Source organism: Protopterus annectens, chromosome 10.part0 (assembly GCF_019279795.1).
Source record: "Protopterus annectens isolate FY-2018-M chromosome 10.part0, PAN1.0, whole genome shotgun sequence".
NCBI classification, from domain to species: domain Eukaryota; kingdom Metazoa; phylum Chordata; order Ceratodontiformes; family Protopteridae; genus Protopterus; species Protopterus annectens.
The window spans coordinates 1,638,612,408-1,638,628,925 of NC_056744.1; the positions used below are offsets into that span (position 1 = coordinate 1,638,612,408).

Below are 16,518 nucleotides of genomic sequence, written 5' to 3' on the forward strand. Positions count from 1 at the left end.
ATAATGGGGATTTTACTGTACCTCTACTGTGTGTTTTGTATGAGATCCCCAGTGTCTGGACAGACTGGGGGCACATGTCCAGCTGATACAGTGCACAGTATGTTGTCCAGTAAGATAGTGGTAGCAGGACATAGCATGTTGCCAGGATGGCACCTGTGAAAGAGCAGTATATTAGGCATGTTGCCACCTATACTGAGACACATTATAGTGGTGTCAATGACAACTGTAATAGGGTACATGGTGGCCAGGATAACAGATGTATCAACACATATCCCACTGACAAGGATGTCATTTGCATCCGGATACAGCATTTGTCAAGGATGATGACTGTAGCTATCATGCTGGCCAGGATGACAATAGTAAGAAGATACAAAGTGCTGGCCAGTACGACAGCTGTAGCAAGAAATAATGTTGTCCGGAATGATGGATCTAACATGAGGCAACATTTTGGCAAGGATGACCAGTGTAGCAGGGCAGAATATGTTGGTTTGCATGCTAACTTTTAAAGGCTCATTGGCCCAAATGTTGCCTTTAGTAGCACATAAGATATTACTAGCATGACAGTTGTACATGGACATAGCATTTTCACTGTGATAACAAGTGTAAAAATATACAATGACCTGCTGGCCAAGATGACAGCTGTAGTAAGCTCCCATGTAGGTCAGGATGACAACTCTTGTACAACACAATATTTTGAACAAGATGATAGCTTCTGTAAGATATGACATGATAGCTAGGCTAGTAGCTTAATTGCACAGCATATAGGGCAGTTTTTTGAAATTTGTGAAGATTTTGGCAAACATAACTGCTGTCATCACTTTTCTGGGTCATTGTAAGAACCTGGGCTGTGCGTTTGGATACTTGGACTCATTTTCATGACATTACAGTGATGAGTATGTGTGATATGAATAAAAACTACATTGTTTTTTTTCCATACATGCACATGATGAAACAGCACTTCCTTGAGGACTGGCTATTAAACTAAACATTTCAGCTTGACTACACAGCAGTGGGCACTTTCTGTTTGATTCAGTGCTTGCCAATTTGTTTCCTCTGCTACTATTTTTCATTATTGAGCATATCACTTGACTGTTCAGAACTGGTTCCCCTTTGATTTTTCATTTTTTTCCTACATGCTTTAGAGCCATAGAATCCCCAGGGGAACCTGATTGTGTGTATTTTGCATATGCATTTCAGTTTGATGTTACTTATTAAGTGCCATTCATAGATTCATAGAATCATAGATTAGTACTAGGCTAACTGTCCTTGGGGGCCATTTTAAGCCTAGCTAATTACCCCATGTGAGAATCAAACCCTGCACCTTGTGTTTCTAAGGCAAACACCTTAACCATTATGCCAACCTCCCACCCCTTAATTTTATGCAGTGCTGATAGGGTGTATGCATACTGCGTGACATACCTATGGTACTTGTTTTCTCTCTACACTACAAATGAGCTGATGCTATCTGCGCACAATGTATAGCTCTGTGATTATGCACAACACATACGCAAGGCTGCTGTTTGCTTACACCATTTCATTACGTGTTGGCCTCACACTGTGCCTTTGTGTACTCTGTGTGCTCTAGGACTATGGGCATGCTGTAGTCACTATGATTTTGTTTTGTTTATTTCCTTGTTTATGTTTTCCCATGGCATTATGGTGTTCACATATTTGCCAAATGTTACATCCATATTATGACGTATACTGCTTGGATGTGACTATGTCTCTGCCAAAGAGCTTGTCTCAAGCAGCTTGGCCTTAGTGTTTTCTATGTTCACTAGACACAATAGTGTGCCATTTGGGCTGACACGGGAAAGAAGCTGTCTAGTTAAGTGATTTGCTCAGAGCTACACAGTCTGTAAATTGAATACTACAATATGAAGTAGTTCAAATGCAGCTGTTTGGAAACATTATATTATTTGACTATAATAATAAATAACGATCCACGGACCAGATGTTTGTAGCCCTTTGTCCTGGCCACAGATGTGCACCATTCTCTCCTTTTTTCTTATACGATGGCATCGTAACAATTCCTTTCCCATGCAGAATAAACCACCTGTGTTAGATATTTCTGTATTTTTTCACTGCAGTGCCACACAGTGGTGAGTTGGGGAATAGACTCATGTGGTCACCACTACAGATCAACACTCTGCTAATCTGCATTTTTCTTTTTTTTTTTTCCCACCTTATTTTCTTTATCTTTCTTTCTTTTCTCTTGCTTTGCTTGGTTCAGCATTACTGAATGACCACAGTATGTCTGCATGTGCAAAACAAATAAATCTCCTCTCTGCTCATTTTCAATATGCAGATTCAGTTTTTTTTATACAGCTCCATTTTTTGTGCTTTAATGCATTGTATACAGCTTTCATCTATTCGGCCAATATTGCTTTTCTTTTGATATTTTTAGTAGCTTGTACCAGAGAAGTTTAGTTACACTGATTCTACTTATTAATACTGAGTAACCAAATCATTCATTAGGCTTGAAAGTCGTAAGTCTTTCATGGTACAGATTATATCAGGTATTTATTCATCATCATAATATGCCATCTTTGTTTTGATCCAAAATAAAAAAATGCATATAATTAGTCTTTATTGAATCCTTATTATGTATTGCACCTGCCAAATGATTGGCTCTTAAGCCTTTCTTTTTATCTCCCACCAAATGGCCAAAGCTGAGTTGTAAGTGCACTTGTCTTTTTCTGCTTTTTAATATACGCAGGAATATATATGACTGTTCTGCAGATGTCTAAAATTTATAACATCTTCCTTTATGCAATAGTTAGCCCATGACAGGAGCACCTAGCTTTTTATGTTCCTACTTCTTCCCATCCTTCTAGAATATCACTATTACCCTGTACTCCCCTACTCTATACGAAAGCTCATTCCACCTGTGCTCCACCCTTTCACTGAAAACCTCCTTTATTCTGAACTTAAACATAGTAAAAACTACAAGAAAACCTAACCAAGATAGAGTGCTCACTGTGTGATTCCTTAAAACCTCTTGTAAAAGAGGATACTGGGATATATGTAAATGACTCTTTAAGGACATCAGGTGTTTCAGCTATATGGCAGTTCTGAATGCCCATGACTTTTTTCTTTTTAAGTCTGTTATGGAATAAATTCAGGCCAATAAAGCCAAACCCTACTAGCTGTGTACATGAATGTTTCAGTCTTCTTATGACCTCATCAGCACAGCACGTTGGCTAGGTTTTTCCTTGTAGTTTTTTACTAATTGGATTGCATGTGTGGCCTGTTTACTCTTTGATTTAGTTATTTGATGGGATATTTTGCAAGACACTTTAATGGTTATGGACATCAGCTGGGTACAACAACCCTGTTTTTCTAAAGGTTAGCCAAACAGTCCACTTGTGCTGTGCTGATAAGGTCATAAAGAAGACTGAAACATACATGTCCACAGCTACTTGACTTTCTTACAATGAGTTTGGTGGTTACTATGGTAGCACTTGCTAATTGTGAAGTCTTATTGGGAGACTTCAATACTAACATGAGGAATGGCTGAACTAGGTAGGCAGGCAGAATTTGGATGAAAAGTGTGTTTAATCTGAAACTGAGTGGTCAATTGTTTTAAGACTTCTAAGCTTTTTATGAACTGTCCATATCAAACACAATGTTCAAATGCAGGGATGCTCATAAGTTTACTTGGTATCAGAACAATGACTGACTCCAGTAGCTGTGTCATTAGGCCTAATGACATTTGCTCTGAAAACAGTGATCATGACAGTTTCTAAGCTGTCAGCTGACTATTATTTCATGGTGAGTTGAGTCAGATGACCAGGGTGGTAGCAGTGCAATCCCCAGAAAACCCAAGCATGTAGTGAGGGTGTTGTAGAAATGTGTAGTCAAGGTTTCTGTGCAGGATTGCATTCAACCTAAACTTCAGGAGAACTTTGTCCATGTGCCTGAGGGGTTCAGAGGCATAGAATCCAAACAGACCAAGTTCAGTACCTCAATAGCTGAGGTGGAAGCAAGATGCTATGCTTGAGAAGTGGTTGATGCCTGTCACAACAGTGGTATATACTAGCAGTGAGGGATGCTATAAGATTAAAGAAAGGGTCTTTCAGTGCAATGAAAGTAGTAGAGTGTCCATATCTGAGTGGCAGGTACTGACAAGTCAGGAAGGCAGCAGCAGCTGTGAAAGTCAATGAAGTGAAGACCAAGGTAAAGAAATAGTTTGGCAAGGCCAAGGTGAATGAATCAGAAGGCATAAAAGGTGTTCTGGTAATATGGCAAACCCTGCATTAATCCAAGTGGGAAATACCTGAAATTCAAGACTTTGTCCAGGTCGTCCTCAGCAAGTGTTGAGAAATGTTGACTTCTACTCATAACATCTCTGTGAGGTGGAAGGAACATTCAAGGAACTGCTGAAAATTCTAAGTCCAAAACTGTTGAACACCAATGCAAGACTCCACAGCAGGCAGTAAACTCCAGGAAGTTTATTAAAAATTCACCAACAGTAAGTGCTTTTGTCAAGTAATGCAGACTTCTTCAGACCAAGTGAATAAAATACATTATCCCCACCTACAATATTTATACCACTGCATAGTAATTAACCAATTATATACATCAATTAAACACTTTTTAAAGAAATACTTCACTCTGTAAAATATTCATCTAAAATACACACACACACACACACACACACACACACACACACATATATATATATATATATATATATATATATATATATATAAAATGAAAACTATATAACCAAATATGTGTATTTTATTTCCAATTTCTTATTTATTTTCTATCTTCTATCTCTCATACACTTTCATTTCAATTATAAATCCAACTTGTACGCCCTCATCTAAGGAGACAGTGAACTTGTGTTTGAAGAGCAAGGGTCTTGTCTCTGTTCATAATGTTACACTGAATATGCTGCTGGTGGATGTAGGACTGCATTTAGGGTGTGTCTTATCTCCCTCCATGTTTGTGGTTTTCATGGACACTATGGATGTGAGGGTTGCATCTTGATTGCATACAAACAATTTGTCTCAAGTAACTGTGATCTTCAATGTACAGTGTAATGGCTCACTGCAGAGGATGATGCAGCTTAGGGTAAAATAAACACCTCTAAATCAGAAGTCACAGTTCATTCTTTTGCAAGTTAATGGGACTTGTTGCATAAGGTAATGGAGTTTATACATCTTGGGGTTTTCTTCATTAGTGAAGGTTGAAAAGAAAGTGTGAAAGTTACCAGCAGATGAGTACAGTAAGGTATTTGAGGCAGTACTGGAGGTATTTTACTAGACTGTTCTGGTGAAGAGAGAAGTAAGTTTTTATTTATTTTACATTTGTTTACCAGACTAAAGAAATCCATTTTCAATGGAGATCCAGGGAGAAAAGCTCCATATAGAACAATGACAATCATAAAGGACATAAAACAGTTTACATATAGATACAATAAATCAATACACAGGATAATATGACAAAAGACAGGGATACACATAATAAATACAAATGAATGCTATGTAATACAGTACAAATATTCCCTAATCACTTTTGATTTAGTAAATTCAATGCCAGCTATCAAAATACTTTTGTACACGCGTCTGTGTTATAAATAGTTGATGTTAGCTAATGTTAAGAGGAGCTTGAGATATAGGAAGCATAAAATTTGAATAGATCTGAGATTAGGTGTAGAAATCAGGTAAGGGAGAAAGTGAAAAGATAAGGGGGGATACAAGAAGTTTGAGATATAAGAAGGATAAAATTTGTATTAATTTGGAAAAAGGCATAGACATTTGTATTGATTTGAAAAAAAAAAGGTATAGAAAGCATGTAAGGGGAAAGTGAAAAGATAATGGGAAAAGTAAAAAGGCAGTGTTATAGAATAATTTTGTTTCATACGTAAATGCTGGAAAAGGTACTTAGACAATAAACTTTTAAAATAGAAAAAGGGAACTAGCTATTTTTATTCCCCTAGAGATCCTGATCAAAAGAATGTGAAGCACAGGTGAATGGTTTTCCATGGGCAATGCGGGAAACAATATATAACATGTCTGACCTTCATGCCTGTGTTTGGGAATTCTTTTCTGGCTCTTAATGTAGTATCAGAGAGCTGCATACCCACCCCATTTCATCTGTCAGTAAAGTCTGCAGAATAAGTCAACAATATTTTCTGACAATGCAAATTTAAAAGTTCTTGTTTATATGCATTGTCACTTGTTACATACATATCAATCCTTTTCTATGTTTAAATAAATATTGCATAGACTAGACACATATATTTATTACACTAATAACCTCAAAGTACTTTTTAAGCTTAGCCATACTTCTCAAGGTGAGAATCACCCACCCATTTCTCTAGAGAAATTAAAAAAAAAAGCTGAGCTAGATTAAATTTCTTTGTGGTTCTACTCTAATTCAATATTTAGATTATTTGCTTTTAGCTTCAAAAAACTCCATGTGACTGCAAACAGGATACTAATTTCCCTCTGACAAAATTAGCAGAATTAGTGTTTAAGGTTTTATAAAGACAAACTGCAGTTATGAAAATAACAGCTAATGATATTTTGCCATCCAGATCAAATTTGGAACTAAATATGAATTATTTTCCATCCAAGCTGATTCCAAATTCGCCATCCAGATCAAATCTGGAAGTGAATGCAGCTGAGTTACCCTTGGTACACAACCAAGAAGTGAAATCATGTGACTATATTGTTTCACCCTGATCTGAAGTAATCTTTAGTTATTCTTCTTCAACATTGATGGTGTTTTTTTCTTGCTTCTGAATGCAAAATCGAAGATTCATCTTGTCTTTTAGACAGTGAGAGAGACAATGCATTACCCAAACAGAATTCATTTGTGAAGTTACCTTGCAGTCAATGCTTTTTGTTGGAGATTATTTGGTGATAGATTTCATATGGACTATGAACAAACAACTTGGCACCCATGTTTGCAGTTTCTCCAAAACCCTTTCGAGCCCCAACTTGCTGGTGTTCTTTATGGACCTGTTATTGGGACAGCTACTGTAATTTTCATCATTATTTCATTTTGTTTGCTTGCTTTTACTATCCATAACCATGAGAACATCATCATCTGCAACCATTGGAACTGTAAGTACCAAACCATTTCTTAATAAACATACATCCATTGCTAAAAGTAGAGACAGGCATTTGGCTAGAATTGAATTGGGACCGCTTGAATGGCATCTTAGATTTAATGCATTTCTGCTGCCTTGGACACCTATGTACAGACTTTCAATATTAGTGAATGTTACCTACGCCACGTGATGTGGGTATTCCATTGATCATCATACCAGTGACTGATATAGGGCTTCATGCTGCATTTTGTACTATTTTTCTCACTAAAAATCGAAAGGCTAAACATGCAACTACCTCCTTTTCAGTAGCAGTGCTTCAGCTATCAATGACTGTTAAACGACATGTTTGCTATTGTAAAAATGGAACACTTTTTGTTGGAAACAGTGCTTGCAACTGCACTTGGAGAATTTATGATGGGCCTGGAGGGCAGGGTATAGCAGCACTGCATGAGCAGTAGTATATTTGTGGATATCACGTATATCACTGGTTACCTACAGTTTGGTGCTGTTATATAGGTCATGTTATACCAGTTATGTGACATATAACAGTTTACTGGAAGGAAAGATATGTAATGCTCATTACGGGATAGATATTAAGACATTCCAAACTCAGTTGAGAAAATAGATGCCTCCTGGGTTTATCATAATGCTGTTCAAAAGAATGCTTTTAAAGGACTTGCTCACATGGACCAGGGTGAGGGGGTCATTTCTGGAGCAGGAATTTTCCCTACCTAGTGACTATAAGGCAATAAAGTCCTTCTGGGAGCTCTTATAAATTTTGAGATCCTTCACCTTTGTGTATATTAATTTGATTACCGAAGAGATGACTGCCATGAGTAGTGTAGTGCTACAGATCCAAATGGCACTTGATTTTACCCTCGCTTCTAAAGGGGGGATGTGCACATTCATCAAAACAGAGTGGTGCTCATTTATTCCTGATAATACTGGTTCTATTCATAGTCACTTAGAAATTATTCAAAAATGTGCTTAAATTTCACATGCTAAAGAAGCTGATAGTTCCCAGTAGTCATGGTTAGTTAATCTTTTCTCCAGATGGGGAGTGAAGTTCTTTATGTTCACAGCTATTATAATATTATTATTAGTCCTGCTTTTATTTCTGTTAAAAGCTTGTATTTTAAAGGTATTAGAATCCAGAAGAGATGTCAACTTACAAATGAATCCATCAGATTAATGCCATCATTCACATTAGATAAAAATCATAATAAATTAGAGAATGAAAATAAAGTGTTGCAAAATTTTAGTTGATTGTATGATAATATATATATATATATATATATATATATATATATATATATATATATATATATATATGGGGAATATGAAAATAAATGTGAAAGTGGAAAATGGGCAGCTAAAAATGATTTACTGTATTCAGATTCTGCTTTTATTCCAATAAGATTTAGGCATGTTTTTATTCCTAATAAGACCATATTTTTGAATTGCTATATAAAAATTTTTCATGTCAGGAACAGAAGAAAATTTCACATGAAGAGTGTTTAACAACAAGTGAAAAAGTGTCCCCTCATCTGAAAACATGTAGTCATTGTTTAGTCATAAAGAATTTCAAGATATGAGTGGTGCTTTACAGTATCAGATGGGGGGGATGTGAATGGTGAGGCTTAGAGAAAAGGAAAATGTTAAAGTTCACCTCAAAATGGATTCCTGAGTTTGCTTCTGATGATTTACTTCCTGCCAAATATGAAAGTGCTAGCATGGCAAAGTGAAAGTTCTGTTTTTTGTAAAACTTTTTTTATATAATTTGAAACTCCTGCCTGATGTGGAAAGTCATAAACAGATAGTCAGGACATCTTAGTTGCAGAATTAATCTGCTGTAGTATTCAATTTTAATTGGTCAGTGGTTATTCTATGATTGTTACAATAATTTTGCTTTTAATTAGAAAAGGTATTAAGAATGCAAGATTTTACTGTTTAGAGTGATGACCTCGATTTCCTAATCTCCAATGTACGTACCTTTCTTTGCAATAAAGGAGATTATTATTCTTTGATGAACTGCGTCATGTGAAAGCTATTTGTCACCTTAACAACTCAGAGCAAGTCTTTCAGAATCAGAACAGACTTACACTTAGATCAACTATTTTGGAATGTGCCCCATAAATTCATTTTGGCTCTCTCTGCCAGTTAGGCAAACTGATTTCATTCTGACCACTTTTATTTTCATGGAAAGTGGTCATACATATGCTTTCAAATGGTGAACCATATTATGTGCATTACAGCGACATTTATATAACAGCAAATATGCTTAAGGTAGCACTTAACATGAGTGTTGTAAAACAAAGGAACTAATGCCATCTCAGCTAAGCATTCAAAGACTGTGAAGTGAGTGAAGGCTATCTGCACTGATTCAGCCATACATTTCAAACCTCAAACCTTAACCTGTCTAATCTTTCATTGTTGTGTAGAAGTCTGCAATGCATCAAGTTTCTTGAATAAAAATCCATGTTACAGAAGGCAGCAGGCAGATTCAAGACTTTTTTTTCAAAAAACTCAATGGCCCACCTCATTTACTATTGGTTTCTTTATGTAAATCAGTATAGAGAGAGACATAAAAATTACATTATAAATCTGGTCTCAGTTGCTACGAAGAGGGATTTTATAGACTAGATTAAATAATATCAAGGTGAAGAAAGCAGCAACATTGTTCATCTAATCTTCTATTTATTCACTGACTGCCCTGACTGAGTTTTGCTCTGGACTTAATATGTGCCATATAAAATATCGGGGTGCACTATGCATTCTGACATACTAAACACATAGTACATATTTTAGGTTCCCTATTATGCTGTCGCAGATGCAGGTTGTTGAATACATCTTTGTCAAACAGTAAAGCGTGAAAAGGCAAAATAGCAAAGCGGCTGTTCAGCGAATTCTTTCCCTGGGAAAGAATTTGTTTGGCCACTTTCACTACTTTGCCTTTTTGGCACTGTAGTGTGATCTCAGAGTTGGTATATTTAACTGGGTGTTTGGGGTCACAGCCCCCCATGTCGGGGGGGTGTGGGGGGTGAAGCCCCCCCATATTAAGTAATGTTTTACTGATTTTTTTTTGTTTTGTTTCGGAACAGCTATTGTTTTCCATTGGAAAATAATTACAGTTCTGAAGTTTCGATGTTGTAAGCTTTTGCTTACATGGGGTTGATTATCTGTCATTCGCTCTTCTGACCGTGTGATATGATAATATAGACCCCGTATTTTAGACGTGGGTTTTGTCATATATGTAGTTCCTATTACCTAAAGTCATCAAAGATATTAGAAAGAATTTGCCAAATGGACTGCTTACAAACAGTTATGACATACAACAACTGCATGATACAGATAATATGCCACAAAATTTAGACAGAACCGAAGTGCTCTTGTTAAGGGCTGCAGTAAAAAGTTCCTTGATGCAGTAGTTTTTAGTTCAAAGACACATTAGCTGCAATGAGGAAAGACTTAATTGCTGGCTAATTTGCATGTCTATGAATTGCTGTTCTCTATCCACTTTCCTACTGTAGTTAACACTGGCAGCCCATGTATGGAGGTGGCAGAGGGACCCCCCTCTATTCACTCTCCCACACACACATACACACAGAAACACAAAAACACACACACACACACACACACACACACACACCACTTACCCCATACCAGCCCCTGATTCTCAAAACATCCTAGATGTCTCCGCTCCTTTTAATGTTTTCCCTGCTCTCATAAAATACAAACAATTCCATTAAGTCATTACTGGCAGATACTATATATAAAAGTTTTGTATTTCTTATTGTGCAGAAACTACATCATGATCTTAGAACTGTTGCTCTATTAACTTTATTAGTGACTCAGAGTCATACTTCAAAATTCTCCATGGTGTTGTCTAGTGTTTCACCTCTCTTGTCCTGAAGCATTGCTCCACACAGACACATTCTCATCCTTTTCAACTGTCCCTGATTTTACATGACATTCCTTCTGTTGCCTCTTACAGGCATAACTCTCAATTGTCCAGATTTTTCACAAACTGCAGTGGTGGTGCTGTGGTAGCGTTGTCATCTCACAGTTAGATATTGCTCATTCGATCCTCAGTTAGAGCGTCTTCTGTGTGGCAACACGCGTGAACGGGTGTTCCTTCGTTGAAGGTTGTGCATCAGGCCCGGCAAGCCAGCATGTAAAAACTCTACTGCCAATCATTAGCGGACCGGAGTTCCACTGTGGCGACCCCTAACTGGGAAAAAGCCGAAAGGCACAAACAAACATTTTTCCTCTCTTCCTCATAAAATGTGTGGTTTCTCATAAACCATTGACGATTGCAGTTTGTACAGAAATGATAAAGATCTGAGTTTCAGACCTCAGAATGTTTAGTAAATGCATGCTGATTGTGAATCTTTGTCTCACTATTATCTTTGGCTTTGTTCAGATTTCTTGAGCTACAAAGATGCTTTTAATGTTCTGTCCCTCTCTCTTATAACTCAAGAAATGTTGCAGTACTTGAATACTGCATGAGATCCTTATGATACTGAACGAAAACTCCTGCAGCACCAACTTATCAGATAATGTAGTGGATTAATAAAGCTGTTTAATGTGGCAAAAGTACAGGTTTCAAAGTCTGTTTTCCACCTCCTTTTTCCTTTATTTATTTAATAATTTTTTTAAGTTTTACACACACACACACACACACACACACACACACACACACACACACACACAAACACACACACACTCATATACATAAAGATAGATAGACAGATAGATGGATATTTTACACATCATCCCTGGTATCTAGTGGTAGTCCATGACTAATATTTTTGGTGGGAGGGTGTAGGGTATGAATCTTTTTAGTATCTATATGGCATACTGTTTATACCATCTCTCATGTCATCATGTTACTTTTTATGAATAAGTGCCTTTCAAGAATGATGTTTCTAGTATTCCTGGTATCTAGTGGTCCCCTGACCCCGAGGCATTATGGCAAGATATCTGCTATTATCCCTGGTGGCTAGTACTCTACCCTGCCATGTCTTGCATAAATGCTGTTAAGACATGGTGTATATTGAGTTTTCCCTCATGGCTAGTGTTCCCCTGACTCTAAGTGCTGTTAAGATACAATATTAAAATGTTTCTCCTGCAGTCTAGTGTTCCTGCCTGATCTAAATTGCCATTAAGGTACAATCTTTAGTGAGAACTGTCCGGTGTCTAGTGTTTCCACATGACCTAAGTACTATTAAAGCACAATATTAAAAAGTCATAACTAAAAAAAAAACACATTAAAAAATCCAAAGACCTAAACAAAACTAGTCAAAGCAAGTATCACAGAATTTAATCAACAAGATAAGTGCTTTCTAATGCAAGGAACTTCTTTAGAACTGAAAGTTACATCATATTCCAGTGCTTTAAAAACACTTCCTGTTACATAACAGATGACATCATTATGTATGCATAATTAATCAGTCATTTGATCCATGTATTAAAAATACTTGCTTAAAATGTAAACACATAAATATATATATATATATATATATATATATATATATATCTATAATGTATACATAAGAAACTTTTTTTATATAATCAGGTTGTGTTTAGTGTTGCCACCTATCTATTTTTTTCCAGACTATCCAGAAATCAAGCTGATAGTCCGGAAACACTGTACAAACTCTGGTATTCTGTTTAAAAAAGAAATAGACTATCAGAGTTTGTTAAATCTGGGGATTTACTATGCTTTGTTTACAGAAACACTTAGTAAATGGGTAGAAAAAAAGTACCACAAACAGAAAAAGTGGGTGTTCCTCCTCATTTAACATGACAATGACATCACGGAATGGGTGAAGAGTGGGGGGGAGAAGGGACAAGATGTGTAGGATTTGTGGACGGTGCTAGGGGTATGGCATCAGTCCAGTTTTTGCCACAATGAGAGGTGGCAACTCTGAGTTGTGACTATAAAACAAACATATGGCATTACAAGTAGAAAAAGTAATATATAAAGTATATTAAATATGGGTCTAGGACTGTTGAGTGAAAGATCGTTTCACCAAAACCAAAATGGGTGAGCACACTTTCGCGAAAGTGTGTTTTCACAAAAAATGCACTTTTGGTAAAAAGTGAGCTAAAAAAAAAAACATGACAGAATGGCTGTTGCCGAGATCGTGGTACAGTGGGGATAAGGGAATATTCCCTTTTCCCAATTGTAGTGCGATCTTGAAGTGAGAATATAAAAGTATGGGGGGTGTGGGAGGTGCAGGGGGGCTTGCCCCCCTGCGTAAAAGAGCATTGGTTTACTTCTGGAGTATTAAGCCAAGCTTTTGTGCTACCAACCAAACATTAATTTGAGGGAAGATTTATTGTAAGACAATATAATTGGTGAAATAAATCTTGAGATCTACGGTGAAGGTCCTTGGTACTACAAATATCATATTAAGAATAAACAAGCTAAGAATACAAAAGAATGCAGAGCTGAACCCAGAGTTACATTAAATGTATCTGTGGACAACATAACAAAAGAGCTTCTAAACTAGAATACAACATGACATGAAATGTTAATACTAATGGTATCCCACGAAACTGCGACAAAACATGTCAAATAAATCTGAAGACGGAGTAGAAATGCTATCTTTTGTGCTTTGTTGTGAACATGGGTTGAAATTAGCTATCAAACTGTGGTAAGACAGTGCACACTCCAAGCAATTTGGTTGCTTTTTAAACATCCTTCTTTTCTTGTTTTATTATTTTAATAATATAGGCAATTATTGAGATGATCAGTTATTTTCTGGAGATTATTTAAAGACGAGGTGAACAAGTATGGGAGGAGATAGCAGTGTCACCTGACTTGAAAGATAACTGTTAATATTCCTTTGTTGTCATAGATAAAAACATGTATATGCCAACTGATTAAATGGTTAACTGCAATGTGTGAATGCAAACCTACCCTTTTATATTAAAGAAGATGGATGTGGTTTATTTTTGACAGCATGTGAAGAAGTAAAGAGCATCATGTTTTGTTTTGCAGGGAGATTCCGGAGGACCACTTGTATGCAAACAAGGTGATACCTGGACTCTAGCTGGAATTGTGAGTTTTGGAGGTGGCTGTGCAGAACCTAACCACCCTGGTGTGTACACTCAAATTGCAGCATTCCAGACATGGCTTCAGGGCAAGGTGGCAGGACTGGCATTCAACACATTCAACCTAACAAGCTCACCCAGTGTAGTAAACAGCATATGTGAATACCAGAACGGAGTAGCAGTGAAACGTCAGGACAACTTTGTCTTAGTTAATATGACTACCCCTAGCAGTACGTCAAATACTATCTCTACAGCTGTCCTACTTGAGATCACCAATGCAGTTAGTAAAACAAGTAATGTGCTCACCACTTCCAGTACTAAACAGGATAGTAGGGATACAAATATTCCAAGAAATGATGTTCAGAATGTTAATTTTAATAAAAATTCCACTGTCCTTAGTGGCTCTATGAAGAATGTTTTTTCTCTGCTGAATACTATTGCCTGTACAATAACAGGATTTCTTCTAGTACATTCTAAGAAGTAACTAAAAATACAGACAAAACAAAATTCTCCTTTTCTTTTGACTCTCTACTCTGTTCAGCTGTCCTAGCTACTTAAAACTTATGGAGACGTAAAATGCAGAAGGAATCTAGTGCATTAAAAAAATCAGATAGTATCTTACAAATCTTTCCATCCAGTCTGTTTCCAGCATGCTCCTTGCCCTTTTGATTCCACCATATTTATACATCCAAACCATGTCCTAGAGCACAGTGTTTAATAAAGTTTATTTTCATTCATAAACATCCCCTTCAAGTACTCAGTTGTGCAGTGCTTTTCTTCTACTGTTACCATCTATTAATTTTACAGCATAGCTCCATTCACTTATGAGTAATGACAGAACTCTTTAATATGTGCACATTCAAAAAGTGTCTCCAACTAATTGTATAACCCTGCATTTGCTTTCAGTTTAGACAAATTTTCATGATATTGTTTCAGGCTGAAAGTAGTCAAGTGTTTTCTGCAAGTGTCTTTTGCTAAGCAAAAAGGGATATTTACCTGTAGCAGTGCAATTTAAGGGGTTTTTCTTCAAACGAGAGAAGCCCCAAGTAAGGCTGCAAAATGTAGCATCATTTGTAAACTATAATCCATATTGAAATACATAATGCCATAGACTGGGCACTGATCCCTAAAAATAATGTGGAAACACCTTCCACCAGCACAGGACCATTTTTGAGTCTGCCATAATCATGAATGGCAAAATACTGTCTCTCAAGATAAACGTTAATGTAGGAGCTGGTACATAGCTATTATTACGATATATATATATATATAATTCTTGTTTACTTCTGCCTCATAATTGGAGCTAAAAATTTGAGCTAGTGTAAACCTCAAGTGCTGCTTTTATGAGTGAAGCCTGTACTGTATGTTTAATGACACTGTTCCAGTGACCTAGAGGGATGAAGCTCTGGCTATGGTCCAGACAACCCAATTTCAGTTAGCAGCTCAGATGGCTGCTAGAGTGGCAAGGAGGCATGTGTATGTCCGTCCTGGGCGGGAGGACATTCATTGTTAATGCTTTCTAAGGGTAGGTGTGGTCCAAAGAGGAAATATGCTTCTTGGATATAGTCGATGAGCACAAGGGGTGGGGAAGAGAATAGCTATGGCATATGAAGGACAGAAGTAAAGATGGCTGAGCCCCCCAGGATACCCTTAGGATCCACACCTGGCCTCAGCAAAACCTGTGTGTCTGGGGGTAAGAGATTAGCTGGTAGTTTTGGCATGGATTTCAAAAGCACAAAGCACAAACCAAGAAACACAGAAATTGAAGAAGGAAATCCAGATGTACCACAAAGCAGGTATTCCAAACACAGGATTATTTTATCCAAACTGATTAAGCGCTTTTGTCAGCAAGTCTGACTTCTTCAGAATAATGTCCATAAAACCACAAATCTTATATACCCTCCCCCAGCACAGGTAACATGATATGACATCCTCAGAATCTGTAATACATCACATCCTGAATACATTAAAGCATACAAAACTGTAAGAAATCATTGTTATTAAAAAAGACTTAGGTGCTATAAAATATGCACATACCAATACCAAAGACAGATAACACATAATATTAATTCACAAAATGTGACAAAAAATTACCCCATATCTGAACTACATTTATGTTGGAAGGTGATTCCTTTTACATCAAGAATTATGGGTTTATATATCCCATTAAGAAATACTTTTGTTTTTCAAAAAGAGTCATGTACATAGCTAAGTGTGGGCTGTGTGATGGGTTTTATGTGGGCAAAATAAAAAGGACATTTAAGCAAAGGGTATATGAGCACTGTTATGACATTAAGTGTAAAAATAAAAATAATGCCCTATACAATCATGTGGAGAAACACCCCACCCATTATTTTAGTTTTTTTGCCATTGACCACGCTGATTTA

General features: G+C 36.8%; 1 protein-coding gene across 1 annotated transcript in view; it reads left to right on the forward strand.

Annotated features, from left to right (window-relative positions):
* Window positions 1-15,987, forward strand: part of LOC122813829 (serine protease 27-like) — a 192,232-nt gene extending 176,245 nt beyond the window's left edge. Inside the window, exon 6 of the mRNA XM_044086357.1 lies at window positions 14,079-15,987. Within this exon, the coding sequence (XP_043942292.1) occupies window positions 14,079-14,615 (537 nt within the window). The 3' untranslated portion in view covers window positions 14,616-15,987. The remainder of the gene's footprint in view (window positions 1-14,078) is intronic.
* Window positions 15,988-16,518: the final 531 nt, after the last annotated feature.